General features: G+C 37.7%; 1 protein-coding gene across 1 annotated transcript in view; it reads right to left on the bottom strand.

Moving 5' to 3' along the window:
* Positions 1-626: 626 nt before the first annotated feature.
* Positions 627-24,763, bottom strand: part of CYCH;1 (cyclin H;1) — a 321,281-nt gene continuing 297,144 nt past the window's right edge. Inside the window, exon 14 of the mRNA XM_089377498.1 lies at positions 627-1,219. Coding sequence (XP_089233624.1) covers positions 1,189-1,219 — 31 coding nt within the window. The 3' untranslated portion in view covers positions 627-1,188. The remainder of the gene's footprint in view (positions 1,220-24,763) is intronic.

Genomic DNA, 24,763 nt, shown 5'->3' with positions numbered 1-24,763 from the left:
GATATGTGAATTCTCAAATCATGGTATTTATATAAAAATTTCTAAATGCTCTGATAAGAAGAGAATTCCTATAATAAAACTTTGAACTTTTTTATTTATTCTCGAAAATATATTTATACAATATGCTTGTTCTTACTAAAGAGGTGTATGTAATTATCCATTTTTAATCATATGCAGTGGATCCAAATCTAAAGTCCATTATTACCAAAACTCACACAAATACACTAATAAATATCTAATACTAACCTAGATTAAATTAGATTATACAACTATATTGTATTAACCTAAGATTATCTTCAACATCCCCTACCCCCATCCAAGTATAAACATAGTTCAAAAGGAAAGGAATATACTCCAATGCAATGCAATCATTGATGAATGGATACATATCACCAATCCAAGTAGTATGAAGTAGCACTCACACTTTTGTTCACACAAAGCAAATCAACTATATATGAATAGGGACACACTCAACTATTTATCATAGATCCAAACATGTAAACAAGGACATACACATCTATCTACCAATGCCATTAATGGTACTAAGCCTTACTAACCTTTACAACATGTAAATAGGGACAAACAATGTGTTCACTACAAATGTGGAATGGACCTCCACCTTCACTTAAATTTTTCTCTCCAGTTGGTTGTGCCTCAAGAAGCAAGTACGAAGTGAAATAGTGGTGTTGGGTCTCACCATACATTTAATAGAGGTTTTCCACCTCACTAAACAACTCATGTGTAGCTATTGTGCCTGATGTTATCACTAGATCATGAACAACATTATGGTAAGAACGACACTAAAACACCATCCATTGTTTTAGTTTTCTTCTTTACTCATTTAATTTTTTAAAATAGCCGTCAACTAGTCTTTAAGCTAACCATGAACTTGAGATCATGATTGACCTCTTTCCTTTGTTTCCTTTAACATATTATTTTTTTAATAAAATTGAGGAGTGATATATTGTTGACCCACCACCATGAGATTTTCAGCCGTTCACCACATTTTAAAACCTTTAAAATATTATTTTCAACCTTTTTATTTGAGCCACTGCATTCATTCTTTATGTTCTTTCACCAATGTCGAGATGTAATAGTCTCACCATTGTCTGAGCTTCAACCAACCTTGGATCAACCTTTCCTTATATCAAACGAAGCCACTAATAACTTTTTTTTTGCATTCAACTCTCATCCATCGTGTACTTTTTGAGATTCAATCCTAGAAAACACATATTGTACAAAAGCACCAGAATCAATAGCCTAAGCATGTCAGATGTCTCAAACAAACTTAATGATCTTGCATATCTTGAACAAAATACATTTACATTTCTTTGCAATCTCTTAATGTGTGACCTAGATATAGTTTCATTGTGCAATGATGAATTTAATCCAATTTGTTGGCTTATAACAGTTGATATAACAAAGGCAACTTGATCATTTCAAATCAATGTGATATCTTGCAAATTTGAATTACTTAAGGAAGATCTAACGCTAGACTTGATTTTTTTTTAATTATGCATAAAACCTTTATGCTCAAGTGTTAAAACCTCCAAAGAGGATGTCAACTTTAACAACCTTTTGACTTCAAATAGGGCAATTTCTTCTTCATAAGACGATTTTTTGTAGATTGATTCTTGTTGCAACATATCCAAGTCAAGCCAACTTTAATATACAAGTCAAAAACACTAAACAACTCATTGAATCGTACACATCGTCACAACGGATCTAATAACTTATTCAAGTTTGGCATTGAATACGAACTACTCACAACCAATGTGCACTCAACTCTTCAACAACTCATTTTAACTCCTCAAGAGATAGTATCACTCTCAAGTGGGCCTCACGAGATTCCACAAATGAATTGATTTGTGAGAGCCACACCTACACTATCTCTCTAGATTAAATTTTAACAACAAAAGCAATCAACTAAATCATACACCTATCCTACCATTATCCTATGAAGCATTACATCTTAGGCCCTCATCTTGCTAGGCTCTCTCATGAGGTAAGTAAGCCTAATCTTGTGCTATCATAAAATTGTTATAAATATTGCAATAAGTAGAATTCCCATAGTGAAATTATGATTTTCTTATTCTCGGAGAGATATTTATGCAATATGCTTTCTCCTATAAAATAGGAGTATATAGTGTCCTTCCCTACTCACATTAGGGAAGATTTGAGGTCTAAAATGGGCCTCCTAAGAAAAATATTAAAATAACAGTTATGAACTTTCAAATAAAAAGAAAGGAAACTATTTTTTTAATTGTACTCTCGGTTTATCTCCTTATAAGTTTACTCAAATTTCAACTGTAGACACCCGTTGGATGCAGAATTAAAGTCCACATCCAAGGAGTACCCACTCTGCATACTTCTTAAAAGACCCACAACAGAAAAAAAACTGAAGATACATTAAAAAACATGTTTAACATGTTTTTTAAATGTATCTTCAATTTTAACACATTTTTTAATGTATCTTCAATTTTTTCAATGTGGGTCTTCTCAAAATTATGCAGAGTGAGTACTCATAGGGAGAGAAATTTAATTCCACATCCAATGGGTGTCTACACTTGACATTTGAGTAAAACTATAAGGAGATAAGTCAAATATACAATTAGAAAAAGTAGTATTCTTCTTTACCCTCCAAAATATTTACCCTTGGGGATGACATCATCATCTTGAATCCTATGTTGGAAAATGTAACTATGTTCGGTATTCAATAATGTACTTGATTCATTATGTAATGTACCTGTAAAAAGAAGAAAGAAAAGAATTATTATTATTATTATTATTATTATTATTATTGTAACTTATTAAAGCATGGGTTTCATGTTTGGGTCACCATGTTTTAGGTCAAAGTCCCCATTGAGGACTTCTAGGATTTATTATAAGTCTATAGAGTTATTGTACATTTAAAGAGACCCTTCTTGGGCTTTTGAATCATGTAAAAAGGTTAAGTATTGAGTCAAATATGAATTATGTAACCTACACACCATGTCAGCCTAAGAGAAGATCAAGTCGGCCTAAGGACCCTATTCGACCCCACAAGAAGCCTATAAAAGAAAGCACATCGAATTCATTTGGAGCATCATTCTCTCATCAAGTTTGAATTCTCTTGTAGATGGGAAGAAGTGTGAAAATCTCTTGTTGTTGGGCAGAAGTGCGAAGTTCTCTTGTAGCTGGGAAAAGGTGCAAATTTTGTTGCCGGGAAGCTGAAGTGAATGCGAGTTTGGGGAAGTCTAAGGAGATAAGGAAAATCAAAATTTTGGTGTCTCTCTCTCTCTGTTCTATACCTTATATTGGAAGATCGAAGTCTTCCAAGTTTTAGTGTTGCCGGAAGCTGCCAGTTGCCGTAAGTTGTTGCATAGTCGAAGTTGCTGGGAAGAGGTCAAATTCTGGGAGGCTGACTTGGTGTGGAGGGAAGGTCATGTATTGGTATAGGGTGAAGAGTCTCAAAGAATACTATTGAAAGGAAGAATTATCTTGATTGGGTTTTCCCCTCGAGGGGGGTTTTGCCCTGGAATGTGCCTACATCTGATGTCTATTGTTTTATATGTTGCTGCTTCTAGTAATTGCTTGATGAACTAAATAAAGAAGATATAAATAATCGTAATAATAAGAAATGTCACAAGTAATTATCAAGAACAAGAAAATATTCACTGCCTTCCTGATTTTCTAACATGGTATCAGAGCTTTGGTGAAGAAGGAAGAAAAAGGAAGTCTCAAGCACTTGATCCATTCATAGGTACTATCTCAGGGAAGGAGTCTATTATATTCAAGGAGGATGTCTAACTCAATCAAGGGTGAGAACCAACTTGAAGGAGCATATAACTTCAGATCCTGGAAGAAGAGGATTGACCTAATCTTCAAAAAGAACAAGGTGCTGGACTTGGTAAAAGGAAATGTAAAGAAGCCTACAGAAGAAGCCAGTGATGCTGACAAAGTGAAATTCAGGGATTTAGAATTGGTGGCTATGACTCTGATGGTAGAAGGGATAAAAGACAATCTTGTCCTATTCACAACTAACATCGATCATGCTTAGGAAATGTATGAAGCCTTGTCGAAGTTGTTCACTATTAAGAACATTGGTCAAGTAGCAAGTTTGAAGAATGAGATGAGGACTACAAATATGACTAAATAAGATATTGTGGCAACCTTCTTTGTAAGGATAGCTAGACTCGGGGATGATCTCTTTGCCATTGATGAGATTGTTCCGGACAAAGAACTGGTGATCACCGCTCTATTAGGATTTCCACCCTCTTGGGATGTATTTTCTACAGGTCTCAACAGTTGGAAGGTATCTCCCACCTTTGAAGAATTATGGACCACCTGTGGTCAAGAAGATTTAAGGATCTCAATGGTTGCCAATTCTAAAGAAGTATCAAATGCTTATGTTGCTCATCATAAAGGAAAGAGACCAAAGGGACCATGAAAGAAAGTTGACATGTCCAAGATAGAGTGATATCAATGTCATAAGAAGGGTCACTACAAAAGTGACTGTCCTGAGAATCCAAAGAATAAGAAGAGAGGAAGGGATCAAGCCAACCTTGTTGTAGGAGGAGACTCAAAGAAAGTCAAGCTCGAAGAACCCAACACTAGGGACTTACATTATTAAGTCCTTTGCTTGTAGCTTTACATATCTTGTTTTATATGTTTTAGAATTTATAGGTTTTTAACATATCTTGGAAAAGACATTTTTTGTATTGTTTTAAGTTTGTAGGTTTCCCTCAAGCATTAAAGGGAGCCCCTAACAACTTCCAAAGAAGTATCTCATGTCTTTTCACTTTTGAAATCATGTACTCATTTAGTTTTGAATATATTAAATACTAATCACCTTTCTCCCTCTATTGTCTTGATTAGGAAAACATCTGCAAGGAGGATCTCTAAAGACAAGGTTAGTCAAGAAACAAAGGTAGGTTTTAAATACATTGATTAAAAGGATTATTCATTTGATGATCTATTACTAACTTGGTTATGACTAGCTGTATTGAATCTTAGTGATTCTTGTTTGGGTGATTCATCTCTTGATAAATCTACCCACCCCACTCTTAACTGATTTTGTAGAATCCTAGACATGTTTCGGAAAACCCTAACCGAAGGGTATGCTAATGTGAATGTCTGAAACCATAAATTGCTTAGGGATATTCTGAAATGTTAGTTGAAGGTTTATTGATGATGTCATGTTTGGGAATTTTGTGTGATTGGGAAATCCTAACTCGTTAGGATTGAATGATTAGGTCTAAAGTCCCGAAACCTTGTAGGTTTTGGTTAAGTCGGGTTTGTTATGTTTCTACATTGGAACCCTAGCTCATTAGGGTTTGGTGCAATGTGTGAGCAAGACCCTTATATTGTCTTAGAAATGTTTTCTTTGGTATGTGTGTGTTTTTCTGATCAAACACTAGTATAATGAAAATGATTGTGTGTCTAACTCTTATTTGATATTGTTGTTAAGTTGGGTTTGACTAACACATATGAAATGTATTTTTCATGATGATAAAATCTAGGCATATATATAGATATGTCCTTTGGTTGAAGTCCTAGGTTGGTCTAGGTCAAATGTATTTATGTTATTGGACATATGCTATGCTTATGTATGGTTATGAATTCCTAGATATGTGTGCTAACCTAGTCATTGATGGTCATGAGTCTTAGGATTTAATGGAAGTCCTTGTCTGAGGTTCTAGGATGATGATATCTAGAAATCTAGTGTGTTATAGCTAAACCATAGTGAAATTAAAATTGTCAAGTATGTGTGATATAACGATCAGAAATCTATTAGATGATTGTTGAAAATGAAAATCTAGGGTTTTGCAGTTAAATCCTAGTAGTGACATTGTCTAGTGTGAAATATAACAATATGAGATCTATGCATGTAATGATTATTGAGATTGTGAAAATGGAATTCTAAGGTTTTGGAGTTGAACCATGGTCAAAGTAAAATCTCTGAAATATGATGATTTGAGATTTTTGTAAGATTGATGAGATTGTGAAATTGGAATTCTAGAGTTTTTGAGTTAAACTGTAGTCGAAGTAGAAACCTCTGATATATGATGACTATATGATAATCTGAGATTTGTGAAAGATTGTTGAAATTTGAATTTTTGGTTGAGATTGATAATTAATCATAAATATAGGGTTTGCAACTAACCCTAGTGGGAGTTGGTCATGTTAGTCACAAATTGATGGTTTATTGAAAACCTAGGGGTTGGAACTAACCCTAGTGGAAGCTAGTCAGGTTAATGACTAAGTTGTGATTGAGTTTGAATGATTGTATGAAATCTAGGATTTATATGAAGCCCTAGTGAGAAGTCTAACATATTTATTTTGAAAGGTTGTTAGATACTTTATAGATATGTCTAAATTGTTTCTAGGTTTTGTTATATGTTGTAGTAAGGTATGTCATACCTTTGAAAGACACATTGAAACCCTAGATGGAAAGAATGTTGTTATGAAGTAGTCTAGGGTGTATAACAAAGTCCCTAGCAAGATGTTGACGAGCATGTGTCTCTTGTTTGTAATTGAGTTTGGGTATCTGATATGTATAAATATGAAATGCTTGTGCGATTATGATATGGCTAACATCATGCTTCTATAGATTTGGTTGTACTTTCTATTCAAGTTGTGTAGGTACACAATCTTCAAATTGGTGAAGATACTTGTTGATGTAATAAGCATGATGAGGTTAATGATAACTTTGATGAAATGGTTGGAAGCCACGAAAGATTCTCCGATGTCGAAAAAGAAAAAGAAGAAGTTGATCTCCCGGAGGAAGCATGAATAGAAGAGATCTCCCTAAGATTAAGAGGGAGTCCAGATAAAGAGGTTCTTCTTGGTTAAGAGGGAGGGCATAGCTTGGCATTAATTGAAGAATGAATTTCAGAGCATATGTTGTTGCATGAGAAGTAGGAAGGAAAACATATGACTGAGGAATCTTTTGCAAAGATTCGGCTGATAGTCCTACTATGGAAAGTTGAGAAGCAACATTAAGTTGTTTGTAAGACCTCGGAGGTTTGTATTTGATTATGTACACGTGAAAGTATATTATTGATTGGGGTTGTGTTTGTACAAGTGAATCTCTTGAAGGATTTTGTTAGCATGTCGGTAACCAATCAGTTTGATTGGGAGAGATTGATCATTCTTGATCTGCTGGATCAAGGGGTGTTGAGGCTTTGCGAGTGCAGCAATGTCTGGGAAGACATTTGGTTGACACTTTGTGTTGATGTCTGAGTCTCGAAGTTGGAAAGGTGGTGTTGATCAAAGAGCTATGTTTTGGATACACACTTGGATTTTTGGGTTGATGGTTAACAAGTAAGCCTGAGGGTACCTAAAGGGGCTGAAAATTTGAGTCCATCTTAGTCCCACCTCGATAGATTACCTTGGTCAGGAATCTAGTCCTTGGTATTGTGGTGCCTAAACTATTGAGTGACTGTTTGGATAGATTTCCTTGGTCAGGAATCTAGTCCATTGCATTGTGGAGCCTAAATTTCTCCATGGTTCATATAGTTTGAGATCCTCCATTGCATATGTACATTATGAATACCTCCCTAGTTAAGAGGGAGTGTTGGAAAATGTAACTATGTTCGGTCTTCAATAATGTACTTGAGTCATTATGTAATGTACTTGTAAAAAGAATAAAGAAACGAATTGTTAGATCTAAGACTTTTGTGATCCATAATGTAGAAATATGTCTTTCAGATTAATCACATTATTAGGATTTGGTCGACGTTTCAAACCAACTAATGTTGTTCATCCTCAGGACAAGGTGAGAAATCAATCGATCAGAAGGAATAAATAGTATGGATGCATCATTGCCCAGAGTTGGCTGTTAAGAGTTAGTCGTTGGTAAATTACCTTATTAACTAATTTACTAACGGCTAACTCTTAATGACTAACTCTCGGCAATGATGCATCCATACTATTTATTCCTTATGATCAATTCATTTCTCACCTTGTCCTGAGGATGAACCACATTAGTTGGTTCAAAACGTCGACCAAATCCTAATAATGTGATTAATTCGAAAGAAAAGAATTATTATTATTAATATTGTGACTTATTAAAGCATGGGTTTCATGCTTAGGTCAAAGTCCCCATTGAGGACTTCTAGGATTTATTCTAAATATATATAGTTATTGTACATTTAAAGAGACCCTTCATGGGCTTTTGAATCATGTAAAAAGGTTAAGTATTGATTCAAATATTAATTATGTAACCTCCACACCATGTCGGCCTAAGAGAAGATCAAGTCAGCTTAAGGACCCTATTCGACCCCACAAGAAGCCTATAAAAGGAAGCACATCGAATTCATTTGAAGCATCATTCTCTCATCAAGTTAGAATTCTCTTGTAGTTGGGAAGAAGTGCGAAAATCTTTTGTTGCTGGGCAGAAGTGTGAAGTTCTCTTGTAGCTGGGAAAAGGTGTGAAGTCTGTTGCCGGGAAGTCGAAGTGAATGTGAGTTTGGGGAAGTCTAAGGAGACAAGGAAAATCGAAATTTTGGTGTCTTTATCTCTCTATTTCGTGCCCTAGATTGGAAGAGCGAAGTCTTCCAAGTTTCACTGTTGCCAGAAGCTACTAGTTGCTGCATAGTCGAAGTTGCTGGGAAGAGGTTGAAATTCTAAGAGGCTGACTTAGTGTGGAGGAAAGGTCTGGTCTTGGTGTAGGGTAAAGAGTCTCAAAGAATACTATTGAAAGGAAGAATTATCTTGAATGGGGTTTCCCCTCAAGGGGGGTTTTTCCCTGGCATGTGCCTACATTTGGTGTCTATTATTTTATGTGTTGTTGCTTCTGGTAATTACTTGATGAACTAAATAAAGAAGATATAAAGAATCGTAATAATAAGAAAAATCACAAGTAATTATTAAGAAAAAGAAAATATTTACTGCCTTTCTGATTTTCCAACATCCTATTGGTTCTCTTAAAATCAATTTTGTTAGTACATTTTTTGTTTTGAAGACCATTTTTTCCCTCAAAATTCCCTAATGTACTCCATTGATCCTAATCTAAAGTGAGTTGTTATCACAAACTCATGTACATGTCTTATTCTAATCTAGACTAACTTAAATTAATACAAAGACATCATACTAACCTAAGATTATCTCTAACATTTACCCCCTTAGTACATACATATTTCAAAGGGAGAGGAATGACACCATAAAAGATTTTGAACATATACCAATTGGAATCAATTATCGATGGATGGGAACATACCACAACTCCAAAAATTAGTTGTAGGACTTGTACTTTTAATCACACTACAACTAAGCAGAAATAGAAACACAACCAACTATTCATCAAGTACATACAGATATGTCCACTAAATATGATCAGTGAGACTCAGCTTCACTAACCTTTACAATGTGTGAAAAGGGATAAACACTCTTCACTCCAAATGTGGCATGGCCTTCAACTTTGTTTCAAGTTTGGTCCTTTTGGTTGTGCCTCACCAATAAGGTACATATCAAAATAGTCTAGTGGGACTAGATCCTCACTATGTCCTAATCGGTGTTGTCCACCTCCCTAAACAATGCATATAGCCATTACACTTTATCACTACCGCTATATTAAAACAACAATATGGTACCATCTTCTGGCTTTACTATTTTTGAATCACTCGTTTTCCACTATAGTTGACAACCAATTTGTAAGTTAGCCACGAACTCAAGATTGTGATGGACCTCTTTCCTCCATTCCTCTAATTTTTTATTTTTAATCAAAATTCTTCTAATACAAGAGAAGAATGAATTACCTTTGACCAACCACTATGAGGATTGGAACATTGCACCTCATTTATATAACCTTTAAATGTATAACTTCAACCCTTTTCTTCGATTCACCACATTCATTCTTTACGTTTTTTCATCAATATTGAGTTGTAGTAGTTGTCATTGTTGGATCTTGGATCGACCTTGAATCAACCTTTCCTAGTATTGGATAGAGCCAACAATAAATTTTCATTATGCATTTGATACTCACAAGTAGTTTGGCCTTCTACTTTTCGATATTTGATCTTAGCAAAACATGGGTTCTCCAAGAACATTGAGAATTCATCCGAGTTGCTTCACCAACTAGAACACTTAGAGGAGCTCTCGTGTCAATCACTCTCATTCCTCTCATCAAACCATCTGTATCACTCATAGACCTTGCAGTCTAGTCACTATGTCACAGTGCCACCACAACGTCCATTTAGCTACAACGTCACATTCAGGCTGCGCCACCTATCTAATCAGCTTGCCAACCTGGCACCCAGTGAGCACCAACTACACCTGCCACGTCAACTCCAAGATTTGCCAAGTATCATCTGTATAGACTACCACATGGCATACAAGGTTAACTTTGACTTTTTACTTAATTTGACCAAAATGTTGACTAGCCATAACTTTTTCATACGAACTCAGATTGAGGTGTCGTTCACGTCATTGGAATCAACTTGTCGAGATCTATGAGTTGATGATGTTTCCATAAACTTTTAAGCACTTTTATTTTTGAGGTTTTCCAAAGCCTCTTAGATCATTCTCGCCCTCTAAGGGACTTTTGGACCCCAAAATTTACATAAATAGATCATAGATGTTTTCTCTTATTTACAACAAAACTCGTACTCTTTTCAACCTAGAAAAGCCTAAAATGTCACTATGTTGCATATTCAAGTGATGTCACACTTCATCACTTTTACAAGTTTTTTCCCACCTATGGGGTCTTTAAAAATCAACATGTTATTTACAATGATGGCCACTTATCAAACAACTTTGCAAGACAATTCACACTTTCAGTCATCAAGGAAAGCATTCTCTCTTTTTCAAGTTGTTTCTGTAGTTGGCCTTCTTCTTGTAGCTGACCTGCTTCATGAGTTGCTTCACTATTTGGTTCCTTCACAACCCTCTTATCCTTCTTGGGACGTAGCACTAGATGGAGTGTCCAACATGTGGCTTCCTCATGTTCATCCTTGTTGCAATGGCTGCAATGACCTTTCTTCCTCTAAGTTTTCTTGCCCTTCTTTTTCTCCTAATGTGGGGAAGGGTCTTTATGACTTGGCTTCTTTCTCATTGCCATAACTTTCATGTACACCATCATTTTTTTCCAACACTTGGCAACACATGGTTATTCAAACCAGAAAATGTACATGGTTTTCTACAACATAAGTTTTGCTCATCATTGCCAATTTGTTTCTAATCAAAATGAACATTAGAATATTGACACCTTTTATAATTTGCTTGTTTGTCTCTAGAGAAAACCTGGTGAGCAAAGCTTGCCTTATCTCTTTCTTTGTAATTCTTACTATCACTGGAATGTTGTGATGTGCTCTCAATATCCCGAACTGACTTAGACTTAAAGACTCTCCTGTCTCTATGGGTTTGGAGCCTCCTCCAACTTCCTCTCTGATATAGCCAATCTTGCATAGCGAGGTAGTTCCACCACTTGGATGGGATTGACAATGCCCTAGCCATTAGCTCCAAGGCCTCCTCCTTCATATCCCATTTTCCTTAGTAGCTTCAAACCAATGTTTGTAGTGTGATTTTCAAAAGCACCAAAATCATCATCATGAAATGGAGTAATTACACAAGGATAATTATTTACCTCCATTCCTATCTGTAGCACTTGGTCATCTTCTAGGAGTTTGACCAATTCCTCTTTTTGCCCTGCTTTGGACAATAGTGAAGTCGAAGCTTCTAGGAAGCCACCTTGGTTACCCAGTACATAGGAGGTATCATCAGATGTGCATACATTCATATCTTCATAATAGGAACCATGATTGATATACCTGTCATGGCCACTAGTTGGCCTGATCTTGGAGGGACTTTTTGCCTCCTCTATAGTGGAACATTCTCCAACTTGTTCCTCCACAACCTACTCCAGCATGAGTCTCAACTTCTGCTTCTCATCCTCTGCTTCTTGCAGCATCCTCTTCAACTCGGCATTCTCTGCTAGAATGCATTGGTTGATCACTTCGAGCTCTTAAAGCCTCACTCGCTTCAATCCTTCTTTCATCTTTGATTCAACACATGCAATCTTTTGTCAATCATGCCCTGATACCAAACTTGATCCGATTCAGGGTGAGCCTCTAATACGAACTTGATCTAGATTTTTCTCACTTAAAAGGATTAGATTTATATGACTGTTTTAATTGAACTTGATTGCATTTGAAGGCTTGAATCCATTTTGAATTAAAACATCATTTAATTGTGCTTTTTCTCTCTCTATCCTCACTTAATGCATTTCAACCTAATTGTGGGAAGTAAAAAGACATGCATGAGAAACATGAGACAAGATACCAAACACATAAGGGCAGATATCACCAAGTTGGTAACAAAGTTCACCCCGTGTGGGCTACGTCTCTAGGCTCATGAATCCATGAACCACTTCATTCTCTTCTTCAAAGATGCTCTCCTTTACAAATGGCTAAATTCCCACATCATCAAGAGGCAGTAGGATTCCCATAACAATGGAAGTATCGAAGAGATGCTCTCATACATGTTGATTTTTGTGGTTATGGTCGATCTTCATAATGTATAATTGAGGCATTATGTATTTGTAAAAGCATATTTAAATGCTAAGGAGTCAAAAGAAAATTATTTTGAGTAAAAGTCCCATTGTGACTTTCAAAAATATTAAATTTAAATCTTTGAAATTTAAGTTTTGGCCCCAAAACGTAAGGTTTTTCTCCTCCTAGTCAAGTCAGCACTCTTGAATGTTTTGGACAAATCGGCCCCAACAAGGGATACATCCATTCAACCTAAAGAAACAACTATATAAAGGGCCAATTGCCTCTCCAAAATATACACACATAGCTTGCATCATATGAGGCAACTTCGCCTACTTTGAGGCTTTATGGCTCAAATATGTGGTAAAAAAAGGCTTGCGTCTGTGGCTCGCTTTTGTGATGTATATGGCTCGCATCTCTAGTGGATATGGCTTGTACTTATAGAAGGATAAGGCTCACATTGGTGGTTAGATCTATCTTGCATTTGTGGGTAGATACAGCTCGCTTCTGTGATAGCGTATGGCTCACATCTATGGCATCTATAGATCAGATATGTGCTTCGTATCAGTGTAAGACCAAGATGTTAGAAGTGCAAGATCAAGAGAGCAGTGTCGAATCAATAAAGCAATGCAAGAAGAGTGTCAAATCAGATGACTTGACTAGGAGGGTGGATAGTAGACTAGATTTGACCTAGTTAGACTAAAATGTGTCTGTTGAATTAAATAATTTTCTATTGAAAAGGGTTAATGGGTTTTCCCCTTTCAGGGTTTTCCCAGGGTAAAGCTCTTACCTTCTTGTGCATTTGTCTCTTTATGATCTCATTGTACTAATGTGTTATATGGTTGATGTATTTTTGTATAATTATTGAATGATAGAATACCAATAAGAATATAAAAATTTCAAAGATAATTATTAGGTTGATAGACATTATAAAAATCAACAATACATAATACCGACAGTTGATTCTCACAAGCAAGTGGCCATGTCTCTCTTACAAATAGGTGATCTCTTATGAATGGGTTGATCTCTCACAAGCATGTGGCATAAATTGCACTCTCTCACATAAAGTGGCAATAGGTCCTCTTGAACATGTTGTATAGATTCAAATCATACTCATCATCATCATACTAGTCTCGCAATTATGAGACCAATGACTGCAAACATGACTACTTTATGACTAAGTGTCAGAGTGGCATTTTATCAACACCGCACCATCTTGGTTTGTGAGCAAATGTCAAATGATAATTTCCTTGTGACAATTATAATCTTGTTGCTTTGTTGCAGCGTAAAAAGATCACCAAACCCTGCAACATACATTTGTCTCTTCACAATATCCCAAAAAAAGACAAAAACCATGGATACATAAATCTTACTTTGGTTCTCATGCCAAGGCGGTCAAGAGTTGTTCAAAACACTACTAACACAACATCAACACATTTGTCTCGTCATTCTGTGAATTTTGACTGTAGACTTGACCATCTTCTGGAAAGTGTGCCGCTGCATCGAACTTCGTGCCAAACATTAATGGAAAAGATGGGCTTTTGCCACGAGCCCTCACATCTTCTTCTCAAATCTCCATTCTGACTATGCCATTGAATTCCTTACGAAATTCTGAGAAAAATGAGTATAAACTTGACTTGATTATGTAACCTTCAATTCTAGGCTCCTTAGTAATCTTTAAGATGCCATAAGAATCTTTTAAAAGTATTCCCCTAGAATATACCACAAATTATTCTACGAAATATTCTACCTTGGGCACTGTAACTAGGCAAGGTTCCAACTCCATGTTTCACCTGCGCATTGTTCTAGTTTCCATGGCTTGGCTCTACCTTTGCCATGCGAATAAACTGGGTTTAAATAAACATATGTTGGGTGAATTTCACAAAGCTATTTGTTGGCATATTGGTTAGCACATTGTATTTAAGGCATTGTTGGTTGGGGAGGTCCCGGGGTTAAACCCATGGGCCTCCCACTTATTTTGTTTATATATAACAATCAACATACATTAATAATGTATGCACGTTGGTTGTTATATGATTATACTATAGTTGAAAACAAAAACCAACAACCAAAAATTCATGAGGCTAGCACGTCTTTCGAGGGGTGCTTGAGGTCACGTTGCACCCTTTCATAGAGCCATGTGCGGACTTTTCATAGGGCCACATGGCACTCTACGATTGGCACACTTGCAATTCAATCACCATGTCACAGTGCCACCTCAACGTCCACTCAATTGCCACATGTCTAATTCAGGTTATGCCACTTGTCCAGTCAACCTGCCAACATTGCACCCAGTGAACACCAACTACACCTACCACATTAGCTCCAAGTTGTGCCAAGTGTCATCCGTACAGACTGCCATATGGAAAACAAGGTTGACTTTGACTTTTTTCTTAATTTGACCAAAACTTTGACTAGTCATAACTTTGTCATACGAACTTGGACTGAGGTGTTGTTCATGCCATTGTGTTAAAATTGGCAACTAGGATCAAACTCCATGTGGGTCACCTCATTTATGGCAGCTGATATTTTTCCTAGATTCCTGTTGTCGAGAGGTGTAGGATTGATCTAAAGATCATCCAATTCCGACAAGTATTTATGGAGATATGAATTTATTTGTAATTACTTGACAAATTGTCAAGGTCGGCCAGCAACTAAATGTGGCACAAATCATATAAATACAAGTGAGATTGATTCATTTCAAATCATCTCTCATTCTTCTCTCTCTCCTTGTATGATTAGGTATACACAAGGAAGAGGATCTCTCATACGTGGGAAGCAAGAAGACATAGGCTGAAAGAGGACACAAAAATTGTTGACTGCGTTGACCGAGTTTGACTGAGGCAGCTGAAGGCATCTTTGACCTGCATTGACCAAGTGTTGACTCATCAAGGGTGCGGTTTTGATGTGGCTGCCTCTCCTAGGCAGGCTGCAGATTTTGGCAAAAAAATCGAGGCAATCCGTCCACATGTTTGACCGACATTGATTGCCCTAGTTTTGGGCAGTAGGTTGACTTCAGTCAACAACAATTTGACTGTCTTTTTGGGGCTGTTCAAGGGTTGTTTCTTCAGGTTGTTCGAGGGCTAGTAGACTGGAAATTGACCAAGCATATTGGAGGTCAATTTAAATTCGTTTGACCAAGTTTGACTTTGCTGATCTAGGGTTTGTTGTCGCTGATATAAAATTACAGAATTCTGATTTTGTACTATTTCTCTTTGCTGAACTATTGAAAATAAAAGAAGATTTAATCAAAGGGTTTCCCCGCATTGGGGTTTGTCCCTGGCTAGCCGCCACATCTTGTTTCTCTTGCCTTGGCTTGCTTTCTGTTGATCGTTTAATGTTCTATCTGCTCTTTACTTAATGTATATGTGATTGCTAATCTGTGGCTAATAAGAAGATAAGAAGTAAGTTGCTCTAAGCATAGAACATACCATAATTTAACATGGTATCAGAGGTGAGGTGAAGACAAAGCCCAAGCAAGAGCAAGAGCAATCACAGAAGAGAAGGTTGGCAAGGCTATCCTAAAAACTTCATGGGGTCCTCAACGCTCTTCCCCGCTAAAGACAAGATCCGTGAGAAGTATCACGGATGGAAGATGTCTCTCGATCTGACTATAGAAGATCACGAAGTGTTGGACCATGTGAGAGGCAATATTGTTGCACCTCCATCAAATGCATCCGTTGCTGCCAAAAGCAAGTGGTCCAAGGGAGAAGTCAAAGCAAGGAAGATCATCTGGGACTCTATCGACAAGTGCTTGGTGAGCTGACAACCTCCAAGGAAATCTACGATAGACTGGTGAGTTTATTTAAAGTTAATGATGCAAATCAAGTTTTGTTCCTTAGAAATAAACTGAAGGAAATTAAGAAGGGCAAAGATGAGAGTATGCAAGCATATTTCTTAAGGATCACCAAGATCAAGAATTATCTCCTATCTATTGGGGAAGTAGTTTCTGACAGGGAAATGACTATCACAACTCTTGGAGGACTGCCACCTGAATGGTATATATTCAAGACTACTCTTCTCAACAATAATGTCATCCCAGGATTTGAGGAATTGATGGCTAGATGTATTCAAGAAGAGACAAGGATGGAAGAGTAAGAAATGCCCGCACTTAAAAGCCATTCCTCTGCCTTTTCTTCTCATGCTAAAAGAAGAAATAATTATGGGGCTAAATCCAAAGGAAAGGCTGGACCTAAGGGTGGAAGAAAAGGTCGATGTTACAATTGCAACAAAATGGGCCACTATGCGAGGGAGTGCCTTGATAAAAGGGACTCACAACATGACGATGACCAAAATCACTCTCAAGGTAATCAAAGGAATGGCAGGTCCAATGGCAGAGGTGAAAGAAATGTCGGAAATCAAGGAAGAGGACAACCTTTCAAGAAGGAAAAAAACTCCAGGTATGAATCTAACATTGTTAACAATAAGCAAGATGAATATTGTCTACCAGCAACCCTCTCTACTACTGCTCCCCCGAACATATTGGGAAATTGGCTTATTGATAGTGGTGCCTCAATGCACTTCATTGGTTTCAAAGAAGCTCTCTCTAATCTGATAGAGAAGGAGACCAACCTGGAAATTGTTCTTGGGGACAACGCAAAATCTCCCGTGAAAGGTGTAGGGAATGTCACTCTTCAATTGAATCAGGGTAATACAATTCATTTGCAAGAAGTCATATATGTACCTGATCTCAAAAAGAACTTGTTGTCTGTTTCGACAATGGAAGACAAAGGCTACAAGGTAACCTTCATCGATGGCAAGGTACGTGTATGGAAAAAGAATTTTAAAGAAGCTTTCACTATTGGGCTTCGTGTCGATTCATTATATCAAGTCGAAGGAAGACCATTAGGTGTCATGTCTTATGACACATCACTTCAGTCTGAACTATGGCATCAGAGGCTTGCTCACCTTCATTATAAAGCTCTACCCAATGCAAGACAAATGGTGACAGGAATTCTCAAGTTCCAAGTAGAGCAAGAAGGTGTATGTCCGGGATGTGCCAAAGGGAAGCTCAAAAGAGGACCATTCCCCTCAAGCCAAAGCAAGACCTCCAATATATTGTAGTTGGTTCACTCAGACATATCTGGTATGATGCCTGTGAACTCCTTGGGAGGATATTTATATTACCTCACTTTTACAGATGACTATTCTCGCGAGACTTGGATATACTTCTTGAAAAAGAAGGATGAAGTGTTCACTTGGTTTCGTTGCTTCAAAGCCTTGATCGAGAATCAAACCGAAAAGAAAATCAAGATCTTAAGGACTGATAATGGGACTGAGTATGAATCCAATGAGTTCCATGACTTTTGCAAAGAATCTGCCATTAAGAGGGAGACTACAACACCATATACTCCTGAGCAAAATGGTGTGGTGGAAAGGAAGAATCGTATGATTGTGGAAGTTGTTCGTGTTATGCTTCATGATCAAAGACTTCCGAAGTTTCTATGGGCCGAAGCTGCGAATATTGTCGTATATGTGCAAAACTGATGCCCTCATCAAGCATTGGGTTCCAAGACTCCCAAGAGATGTTCATTGGTAAGAAACCTGACATATCTCATTTTAGAATTTTTGGAAGTCCGGTATATTTTCATGTGCCGAAGGAGAAGAAGAATAAATTAGGTGCATTTGGAAATAAAGGAACCTTCATGGGCTATAACGGAAACACTAAGGGCTATAAAATCTATGTGGCTGGTCAAAGGCAAATCGAGATTAGCCATGATGTCACCTTTGATGAAGATATGGCTCTTAGCAAAGTTGACAATCTTCCTAATCAAAGGGGATCTAAAGAAGTTGACACTAGGGAACCAAAGGAAAAGGAAGATGAGACGATGCCCTATGTGGAAGAACCTATGGATCCTATTGATCCCCCCTCTGCAAGAGCCTTCCTCTTCTAGGAAGAGGCCTTCATGGCTTAGGGGGACACTTGATGATGTCGAAGGGCACATAACACCTAGGGGAACCTTCCAGGAAAGTAAGAAGCCAACCATATATCAGGGATACTTGACCATCATGAGCTCGATCATCTAAAATGAGCGTTCGTCATTCGCAGAAGCTGTCAAGCATAAAGTATGGAAGGATGCTATGACTGAGGAATATGATTCCATCATGAAAAACGATGTATGGGATGTGGTCCCCAAACCCGAGGACAAAGCAGTTGTCACTTCGAAATGGATTTATGAGATAAAGCATGCAATTGATGGAAGTGCGGAAAAATATAAGGCTCGTTTTGTCACTCATGGCTTCTCTCAGAAGGAAGGTATAGACTATTACAAGATATTTGCACCTGTTGCCCGATATACCACCATCCGCTCGATCATAGCCCTTGCTGCTTCGTAAGGATGGAACCTACATCAGATGGATGTCAAGACCTCATTCTTGCTTGGTTCGATCAGAGAAGAGGTCTATGTGAAGCAACACAAAGGATTTGAGATTCATGATCAAGAATCTCATGTGTGCAGGTTGAAGAAGGCCCTTTATGGGCTGAAGCAAGCACCCCGAGCGTGGTATGAGAGGATCGATAGCTACTTGATGAAGCTGGGATTCACTAGGAGTGAAGTCGACCCTAACCTTTACTTTAAGGTTGAAGATGACAATCCTCTCATATTGGTGTTGTACGTTGACGACCTCTTTCTAACATGTGCAGACCCTCTCATTCACAAATGTAAGAGGGAGTTCGCTTTTGAATTTGAGATGAAGGACCTAAGACTGATGCACTATTTCCTAGGACTAGAAGTCTGGTAGAAGTTAGGGGAGATTTTTCTATCTCAAGGAAAATATGTAGTGAAGATATTGGAGAGATTTGATATGGTGGATTGCAAGCCCGTGACTACCCCGATGGAGCTTGAATTTAAGAAGTTAAGCGGTAGTGCTGCCGAACCCGTTTTACGAAAGGCTATCGAGTATCGTCAACTCATCGGAGCATTGATGTTCCTGGTGAACTCTCGTCTGGATATATGTTTTGCAGTCAACATATAGTTGAGCCTCACCACTCACATTGGATTGGTGCCAAGAATCTGTTGAGATATCTTCGTGGCATAATCACTCATGGGTTGAAATACACTGCTGGAGATGTGAGACTCCATGGATATACCGATGATGATTGGGCGGGCAATGTGGTGGACCAAAAGAGAACTTCCCAGTGTTGTTTCTCTTTGGGATCTGCCTTGATATCCTAGATGAGCAAGAAGCAGAAGTCGGTGGCTTTGAGCACCGCCAAGGCAGAGTATATTGTTGCTAGTATGGCCTCCTGTGAGGCGGTTTGGTTGCGAAAGCTCTTCAGTGCGTTGTTTGTATTTACATTGGATACCTGTGTGACAACCAGAGCGAGATTCATTTATCGAAGAATCTCGTATTTCATGATCGCTCCAAGCATATCAATATCAAGTACCACTATATTCGGGGTATGGTGCAACGGGAAGCAATAAGGCTCCAACATATCGGTACAGATGAGCAGGTCACCGACATTTTGACAAAGCCCCTAGGAAATGTCAAATTCTTGACTTTCCGAGAACAACTTGGTGTCATTCAAAGACCCTCTTATAAGGGTCGAGTATGATGTATTGAGCTCTGGGAGCTCTAGGGGGACGCAGGGTACTTCTTGGAGCGACATGCGACCACAGGGCGACTCATCATCCCCTGGTGGTGCGCTATGTACAGGGTGAAAGGCTCAACCTTCCCTTGTGACACCCCGTGGTGACTGTAGGACAGGATGATTAGTTTTCATGTGGGCCAGGATGATTAGTTCTCCGTGGCGACTGTAGGACAGGATGATTAGTTCTCCGTGGCGACTGTAGAACAGGATGATTAGTTCTCCTATGGCCTAGGATGATTAGTTCTCCGTGGTCACTGTGGAATACGATGATTAGTTCTCTTGTGGGCCAGGATGATTAGTTCTCTGTGGCATTTGTTGGACAGGATGGTTCGTTCTCCTGTGGATAGGATGATTAGTTTTCCTATCGAGGCATCCTACCCGTGTAGTGTGCGACTCATGGGAAGTACCTCTCATCTGATCAATGAGTATGGAAATGGGGTTAGGGATCTATTGATGCCTCTAAAATCATAGCACCAACATTGGGGGATAACCACCCGATCTGAACCTTAGTGCAGCTCCTTTTTTGTTTGGTATGGTGGCTCCGACTAGATATTGTGGGACCAGTTTCCCAATAATGTATGATTTGATGAATGGGTGTTTTAAATGTATAAAAGGATGATAGGTGGTTTAATCTATAATAAAATATACACATATATCTATATAACATGGGTGATCTCATAATAATGTGATTCTTGATGATTCTTACCAGACAAATGATAATATAGATTATTCACTTATCTACAGAAAGATGCATTTAAATGATGATTACTTTGAATAAGAAATTAAACAAAGTAATGTGAAAACATATCGCATAACATACTAATATTTATCGTTGGCATATGTAGACAATATAACAATTCTAGATCATTCAAAAGTGAAATAATACAGAGTTGTTTGAAACATGAGAATATATCAACAATAAAAAATCAATGGAATGCTAGTTACATAAAACAAGACAAAAAGAACAGTGGTAGAAGTACCATATGCATTTGAGTCTCGTTATGCAAGTAACAATCTAGTTCAATCTCCTTATTCTGAAAACTCCAAGAAGATACAAAAATGCAAGTCTTTATGAAGCTCTTATACAATAAGTCTGAACCTCAATCTACGGCTTATGAAATAATAAATTAAGAAGTGCAGAAATGCAAACTTCTCAAGTGTAGTTTTATACAAATTGAGGACCCTTTCTAAAATAACATGAAAGGGTTTTTATAGTGAAATTAAAAACAAACTGTCCATAAAAATTGCTGAGAGTTGTTGGAACTGCCTTCATCAAAATATGGGATTTGAATTTCAAAAATAGAATTACGATAGCCTTTGAAGAGATTCATTGCATCTATTTTTTCTCTTGTATCTTCAACTGACAAATCGAGGGCATGTTTTGGATTTCTGGAGGATGAATCATCCTGGAGTGTAACTGTCTTGTGTATGTGGCATTTGAGAACTCGGGCATCATGTGATCAATGGCATCAACAAGGCACTTGATAGCCATCTGTTGCCTGTGTGGCTTGACCAAAAAGGACCAATGCGCATCCTAGTTAAGACTTTGTACTCTGTTGAGCCGCTCCTCCTTGGTGCCCAAATCTTGCTTCCATTGCTTCTTTAAAACTTTCACCTTTGGAAGAATTCCTGGGGAACAATCAGAAATTAAATTGGCACCATATAAGTTATCATTCACTAGCTCAATAATATTATTCCTTATAGCCCTGGCCCTGGAGGTAGCTCTTTCTTCTATTATCAACTGTGTTTCCCATTCTGAAACCAATATCTCTTTATGAGACTCTTCAATTTTAGGTAATTTAACAATTCTTCCATCTTTTGTGCTTTTAGGAGAGATAATTTGTGACTTTATCATCCACATCTTCAAATTCTAACTTGGTATTAATTGCTTGGTCAATCAGTGTTGTCGTTATGATGCATATGGATCAATAAGAGATATTTTCTGGCAGAGTAGATTCAATTGTTGATATAAAGCCTTATTTGCCTCTAAGGCTTCCTTCTTAAACTCTTCAACCTTGGGATAATCTTTAAATTGTTCTATAGAGAGTTGTAACTGTGTAATTTGCTCTTCTTTAGATTTAATCTCTTGCTGATGTGTCAATTTAAGCTACTCGAGCTCTTGAGACAGTTGTTGTTGTCTTTGAATGGCTTGCTGGTCAATTTTATGTTTTTCCAGGTTTAATTTTTCTTCAAGCTGCTCATTCTTCTGTTCCTCTACTGTTAACTGTTCCTCAAGCCGATTAATCTTTTGATGCTCTACTGTCGACTGTCCTTCAAGCTTATTAATCTTTTGATCCTTTTCTTTGATCAATTGATTCACTTCAGTTGCCTTATCAATTGTAGCAGCTGTGTATGCACCTGCAAATTGAGATAACTTAGTCAAATCCTCAGAAGGATTGACCTCTGAATCTTTCCATACGACATTCATAAATTCAGATTGAGGAGCTATGGATGATGTTTGGTCTATTTTCCTCTTCTTCCTCTGCCTCTTGACTACAACCTTGTGTTTTGGGCTGTAAAACACATCCAAGGGTGGAATTTCCTCAATGTTCAATGTAATCTCTCTTGAAGGATTTTCAGGGATTATTTCTATCTCTTTTCTAGATGTGTCTTTGTTGGGTGTCTCTTCAATCACAATATCAAGAATAATGGGCCATTGTGTTCTGGGAGGCGTTGATGTGATAATGTTTTGAGGAGTTTTGAGGATCATTCTGACTTTTGATTTGTTGATCAAATTGCTCCCATTCTTTAATCAATATGGGATCAATGTGAATATCAGTGTTTAGTTGTTCACTAGCCTTATCACTTGTTTCAACTTCTCCAGAAATCTCTTCTATAACATGCTTTCTGTTGTGTTCTGCTTGCTGAATGATTGGTGTAGTACTTAATAAATCCAGAGGTACTGTCAGTAACCTCTGCGTCCTGTATTCAATGAATTTGTCCATTTTCTCAGCACCCAATTTGAGTTTTGCCAGATGAATTACTGTTGAGAATAACTCTGTTGAAGCAAATAAGTCATCAAACTCATCTTCCTCATGCATGAATTTACTAACTTTCACTTGGTTGGTGAAATTGAAAGCAACCTTATTTGGGTCATATTGTCTTTTAGGGATAACAGCTAGACCCAGATCCTTTGTCTTGTCTGCTTCTTTCTTGGCATGTTTAAAATCATGCAATGAGTAGGTGTCGCAGCGAAGAGGAAAGGGAGGCCACAATTGTTTCTTGGAGTCTTTAAGATTTCTAGACATCCCTTTTTCCACTATCCGGTAGGCTACTTCCCTGGCTAATAGCTTATCTGGAATGTAAAGTGGAAGGACATGAGGATTTGTAATACTACCAAAAACCCTAATATAGGTGAAATTCTCTTCCCTGAACCAATTGCCGATTGAGGTTAAATCAATGCTAGCCTCGTCAAACAGTGAAGGAGCAGGTTTATTAAAGATAGCTTGATGGACGGGTAAAATGAAACCATGGCAAATTTTGTATAAATGATTCTTGTATTCAAACTTCCATAAGTATTTATGGTAAATATGAATGGGGGTTGGATCCTGAATAGTCCATTTCCAACCTAGGATGGGAAAGTCAGAATTAAAACAAATTGTGTCAACTATGTAAGCACTCATATGGAATGGGGGCACAACTCGAGTAGTGACAAATGTGTTCTTTCTATAATCCAGTATTTGAATAGCCATTTTATCCGATAGGATAGTTGCCCAATCCATGACAAAGGAGTTTATCACTGCTTCTATCAACATAACCATTTCAATAGAAAATCTAGCAGAATCGGGGCTTCCAAAGAGTCTACACATCATAGCAGCAACATAACAATATGGAGATGCCAAGGAGTCCATAAAATACATACTAGACGATTCATGTTTGTGCTTGTTAGGAAAGTGTCTCCATTGCTTGATAGGGTCTGATTCTATCTAATTCTCCTTGGCAAAAGCTTCCAAGAATGATTTGTTGTAGTGTCACTGGGGATTTGGCAAGTGATACATTCTCTTGACGTCTTCAGGTTTGAAGGATCCAAACATCCTTCCATCAGCTGTGAAGAAAGCTCTGTCCATTATGTTAATGCTCTCGATTACCCATCTTACCAGATCATTATATGGTAAAACCTTTGCACGGGCCACTATTCGATGGAGGAAAGAGCTGGCCAAATCACTGAGCGTGTTTTTTGTTTCATCAGTTCCATCAGTTGTTGCTTCTTCTTCTATCTCCTTTGGATTTTCACTTTCAAGCAAAGCATATATGCCTTCCCACGAGATCTTACCAAGGCCTTGATAGGTAGTATCTGATATTAACAACAATTTTCCTTGTACTTCATCCACTGTAAGGGAAGCCTTTGTCTTTCGAGTTTTCTTAAACATCTTGACTGACTACGTGATTCTAGATTTACACTGCAAAATGAGAAAGAGGAGTGTGATAGGCGAAAAACTTTGAGAGCAGCCAATTGTAGGTTTTAACCCCATACAAAAATTACCTGCATACGAATTCTAAAACACAGAAAGTAAACAATGCGAGAGCATAACACCTAAAACACACATACACAGAGATTTTCCCCTGGATCCCAAAACCGGGACTACCAGCTTGATTTTTCATTATGTTCATTTCAATGTTATAATACATATTTATACATGCCAAAGCATCCAATACCATGGACCGAAAACCATCGCGTCCAAAAAACATGTGCGAAACTCAT

Source organism: Pinus tabuliformis, chromosome J (assembly GCF_031772625.1).
Source record: "Pinus tabuliformis cultivar Carrire ecotype Pingquan chromosome J, CPIR1, whole genome shotgun sequence".
In the NCBI taxonomy this organism is placed as follows: domain Eukaryota; kingdom Viridiplantae; phylum Streptophyta; class Pinopsida; order Pinales; family Pinaceae; genus Pinus; species Pinus tabuliformis.
This window is presented reverse-complemented; position numbering and strand designations above follow the sequence as displayed.